The following is a 5,378-nucleotide window of genomic DNA, read 5'->3' as shown; positions in this document are numbered from 1 at the left end:
GAGCAGAGTGTCGGGAAAATTTTATGGAGAAGTTACAATTCTCTAGGGGTCAACTGAAGCGGTGTAAAGTCATTCGTAAATCTTCTGTAAATGTAAAACTTTTTTCACATCAGAGAATAGTCGTTGGCTTCAACTATGAGAAATCAATAAATATTCGCATTGTTCTTAACTTACTGAGAAAGACTTTACTACGTGACATAGCCTGGTATCATATCTATTTTATTTTCTTATATCACTGCCAAACATTTTTAGAGTATTTCAAATATAATTTTTCATGTTAAATTCTTTATAATGTTTCAAAAAAGTCACTGCCACTTGGAAATAGTTACTTGTAAATCGCTGCGTTAATTCTTAAATGTCTTTTCAAGCGGCATTCAGAAAACCAACCACGCACGTGTTATTGTGTTGTTTGATTAATAAGGGTATTTTAAATTTAATTTTTTGATGCCTCAGACAACGAGGTCGTTATCATAAAAATGAGACTGTTATTGCAATAAATTTCGCACTTGTTCTTCGACAAAGAGGAATTCAGCTTCATCATATGCAATAAGAATTTCATTTCTGTGTTTGTCTAAATACACTTTAGGGATTCTGATTCATATCCATGCAGGGGATTTCGATGTTACCCCTGAGGCGGTGATAGTCAGAAAATAAATGAAATAACAGTCAGAATAGATGAATTTTAGAATTTATACTGGAACTTCTTCTATGGACTGTATAACAAGATTAACATTGATTAATTCAAACCACATGAGAAAATCATCACTGATAAAAAGTTCGACATTGATCGCGTCTAAATTCTTGCACAATACAGATATTCATTCACCACAAACATGTATCGCACCAGTTGCATCGATCCAAGCGGTTCCCGCGTATATTTTCTTATCGTTACCAAAGTGACATCTGGAAAACGCAAACAGTAATTGAGACTTAGTCAAAATTCAAAAAGCAATTTGTCGAAAAAACTCAGGAATCGGATATCGAATTGCAATAATTCCTCATTTCCTCTCGAATCAAATTTTGGGATCTTATCACATTTCGAGGATTTAGAGACTTGGGAGTTCTATCTCATCTTCAGTTATCTCGAAGTATTAGAACGCAATGTGCATTGCGATGTGCATTAATTGAATTCCTTTTTACCTGTAGATGTGTATCCCAGCATCACCACAACGCATATCATAATTACCTTCTCTCCAAATCGCGTATTTCTTGATGTGTAACGATTTATTCATGATGTCATCATATTCTGTTCCATTAAAACAACCTAAATCGCAGTAAAATTCGATCCTACTGATAGATGGAAATCCCGTTCGCAAACATGCGTAATAATGGAATTGAAGTAATGCAAATTATTGTGCATTTATATTAATTTAGAACAGCTGATCTAGTGATGCGCATATCAGTAAAGTGGTAGCAGATCAAAAAAGCAAAATGAAACCTTTATTTTCAATTCTTGCCCTTTTGCCATTATTGTAGATATAACAGTTCTTGAGTTGTCCGTGTTCCAACAGAAAAAGCCCTTCTTTCAAAGTGTCACCATTTTTATCTAAGCACGCTATGAACCTACAACTTTGAATGTCATAGGAATAAAGAATAACATAAATTTGGAGTGCAAAGCAAGTATTTGAGGTAAACAGTTGGGCTTAAAGCGAAGTGGTTTTCCTGGATTGTGACTTGAAAAGGTAATTGCTGTTGAAAGGATATTGTCTTCCCAATATTTGATTTCCTTCCTCAGTTTCAGCACCATGAATTTTAGGAAGTCTATTGGTTGTTTCCAGACATTTATTTAAACTTACTTATTCGTGATACATGAAATAACAAAATGATTGTGATAGTACTCTTCTTGACCATTGCATTTATGAATGTCCTCTTCTCCGGATCCTTCCTCACTTTTGACATCATCGTCCATACAGGAATACTCGATATCATTTTCCCAGAATGATGGCGTCATAAGAGGTATCAAAGTTCCACGATCGCTTACACAGTTCAGTACCTGATAAGTCTGAAGTTATATTAAATGCACTCACAAAATCCCAAATTGTATTTCCAAAATTTATGAAAATTTGATTCAGAGAAAGAAGGATGGAAATGAGTTATGTACTCGACTTCAAAATAAACTTGAACTGAGAGTAAATCTGAGAAATAACATACGGTCAATAAATTTGAGAGAATAATGAATGAATACGATTTCCCTCAGATTTAAGCCAGAAAAAACTATAGGAGTTTAAAAACGAAGGCTGTTGAACTTTCAACTAATTCTTCCGAGCTTGTAGATTTGGCACTAGAAAATTATCTTAAATGTTTCTTGACTCATCGTTTTTGTATAAAGTGATTTTTGTCCGGGGTCTGGACAGCCGAAATTCTTTTTCCCTCTTTTTTTTTTTTAAATTGCTACAGTTGATAATACTGATAATAAAAATAAAAATCAGTAAACAATCGAAACAACGCAGATCATCTCTATGGATTTTGCAATTGCTGCCTCATCCAATATCATTTTAAATAAAAATAAAGGAACCAACCTCAATTTTACCCTTTCTACATGTCACGTTGAAATGTTCATCTTGAATCCAAACGAAATTTTCAGGATAATGTGACCCTTGATCGATGCACTGTGAACTGGCCGGTAAAAAATAGTTTAACAGATCAATTAGAAGTATTGAATGTTTGTAAAAAATAAGAGAGTAAGATTTGTTGAACATATTGAAATTCCAGGATTATCTTTTCTTTGAGATCTGTTTTAAGTAATCGTCCGTCTATCCGCCAGTCCAGTTAGTGTTACTTGTCCATCATTTCGGCATTCTTTCTATCTCAACTTTCCTTAGAACTTTTCCCATTGAGAAAGCAATGCGAAATGAGATCACAGCTCTTCACTTCCCACCTTGAAACATCTCCCATACAGACACACTCAGATTTTTACAGCAACTTTCGTCGTCGTCATTTGTTACCTACCACTACTAAAACACAATCTTTCTCACTTTTTAACATCAAAAAAATTTATAAGTTTTAAATTGACTATCAACTTTCTCTTATAACCAAATGCAGGCTATTATTATTATTGAGTATCTAACAAATGACTTCATCAGTCCAAAATTCCCATTCGTTTGACTATTTCCATCATTTCAATATTATTTCTGGTTGTGACAGATACTGGATCAGGTCAAATGCCGGATTTGGAGCTCTGGAAGAAAAAGAAGGAAAACATATTGTTGCTGAATAACTATTCACAAAAATAAATTTTGAAATAAAAATTGTTAAAAGCTATAGAAAGAAATGAATGCCATAAATTTTCAACCGAAAGTTGTCGAATTCAAAAAAAAAAAGAAAAGACTTTACAAAGTGCAAATTTCCACTGTCTTTCTCTGCCAGCATTTGACGAACTGTTTGTCTAGAAGCTGTTTTGTTAAAATTGGATTATATCGAGAGTCTGTAGTTTAGTCTTTTTCCTGCTTCATAGATCCATTCACATTTGGTGTTGTGATTAATGGTATGGTACCACTTTTAAAGTCCAAGACTAACCTGCTAATTATAATTAGACCGCTCTTTTCAAAAACTCGTTACATTGAGCTGTTACGTTGTCTTAGGAAATATTAATGTCACACCGAAGAAGCAAGTGGACATTTGCAGGATAACGAATATATTTCAATGTTTAAAATTTTATGCTGGATGCTGTTGCAAATAGACTTACTAACCGAACTAAAAACAAAAAGTTTTTAATTAAAATAATTTAATCAGAATAAAATAAACTTAAATGAGGAGTTAGGCGGAATCGAAAGTCAAATAAGTTGTAAAAAAGCAGCATAAAGATTCTGAAAACTTCTTTGTGGGAAGAAAAAGTAATTGCATCTGTTTTCTCCTGATAATAGACTTATCAGTAATGGCAGATACCTTCAAAAAAGCTATTTTATCCCTGAATAATTCATCAATCCAGCATCCTTAGACAGTAGCTAATTCGCTAAAGCAACTTCGAGAAGGCGATAAATTATGATTAAAATCTTTATGATGTTAGTGACATAAATTAATTGACTGGCAGATGATTGTGCATTAACATTTCAAATGAAAATATTTTGCATGCTGTAAAGGGGAGAGTTACTTGTCGAGCATTTAGTCATTTTTTCGAAATCTCAAAAATACTTTGCTTGAAGAATTTTTAACTATTGAACAATCCTTCTACAAGAAAAAAAAAGGGAAAACTAAGCACGTATCATATTGAAATGAAATTGCGAACAAAAATCACCTCTTAAATTACCTTAGAAGAAGTATACGGTATTTGCGACGTTTGATCGTTCAGGAATATTGATAGTTCGCAATTACATTAACTAACCTGACTACCACAGAAATATTAATTGTAAGACTAACAACAACAATACAAAATTTCAATAATGAACAGAGTGACAGCAGCATACAACAACAACAATAGTACGAATTATGGAAGAGGATGAAAATGAAAATACTTCGCATTAGTTGTATTAAATTTCAAACATCTAATTAAAATTGTGGGGTAATTTCGATTTTCGACTTCTTTGTCCATAAAAATTGGCGATAATATTTTTCTTTTGAATGTACATTTTATTTGTGATGATATTTTTTAAAAATGTAGCTGAAAGCTTTCTGTTTTTTTCTTTGTGCACTTTGAATTTGTCTTATTTCAATGAGAATTATTTCTAGAATTAAAATTATTAAAGATGCCAGTTACATTAAAAAAAAAAAAAAAAACGGTTGATAATGAACTCTTTTCTGTTTCTTACGGTTAGGCAATTGATGAAGACATTGTTTTCATTCTTTTTATACGGAGAATTTAAAGGCTGAATTTTCCCAAATTAAATCCTTTATTTTTGCTATAGAATTAAACCAATTAGATCGGAAATTTAATATGAACAGAATAAGAGGACGATTAAAAAGAGGAAAGAATCATTCGATTAATATCATTTGTTGATGAAGCCGAAAAGATTAGAGAAAATGAATATAAATTAAATAATATAAATTGGTGCCTAATTAGCTTATGTCGTGAAATTTTTCTTCTGTGGATAGTCCAATGGATTATTTGTGTTGCGTGGAACCAACTCGTATGAAGAAGGGTTTATTCGTCTCTGCTATATCACAAACAAAAAAAGCAGTAAAATTTGACAAGCTTATATATTAGGAAGTGGGTGTGGTTTTTTCCTAATTATTCAAACATTTAAAGAGATGTTGATTCGCATACATCGGAATTTGTGAGAATATTGTTATCAGATGTAAATTGGATAGATGAGAACCATGAACACAAAGATGTTAATTTGAATAACTAATGTAAGCAATTGAAAAGAAAGGCATTTCCTTTATACAAGGATAAAAAACATGGGAATGTGAATTTAGACAGATGTTAAGATGAGATAATTAAT

The 5,378-nt window shown here is 32.1% G+C and overlaps 1 protein-coding gene across 1 annotated transcript; it reads right to left on the bottom strand.

Moving 5' to 3' along the window:
* Window positions 1-818: 818 nt before the first annotated feature.
* LOAG_03769 (hypothetical protein) lies at window positions 819-2,699 on the bottom strand (the record flags this gene model as incomplete). The annotated part of the gene is made up of 5 exons (XM_003139310.1): window positions 819-903; window positions 1,141-1,264; window positions 1,439-1,563; window positions 1,797-1,993; window positions 2,520-2,699. The coding sequence occupies 5 exons, from the start codon at window positions 2,697-2,699 to the stop codon at window positions 819-821; spliced, it is 711 nt and encodes a 236-aa protein (XP_003139358.1).
* Between the last annotated feature and the right edge of the window lie 2,679 nt (window positions 2,700-5,378).

The sequence above is a fragment of the Loa loa genome (assembly GCF_000183805.2).
Source record: "Loa loa unplaced genomic scaffold supercont3.5, whole genome shotgun sequence".
Lineage (NCBI taxonomy): Eukaryota > Metazoa > Nematoda > Chromadorea > Rhabditida > Onchocercidae > Loa > Loa loa.
Note: the sequence above shows the minus strand (reverse complement) of the source record. Positions and strands in the feature narration are given on the sequence as shown.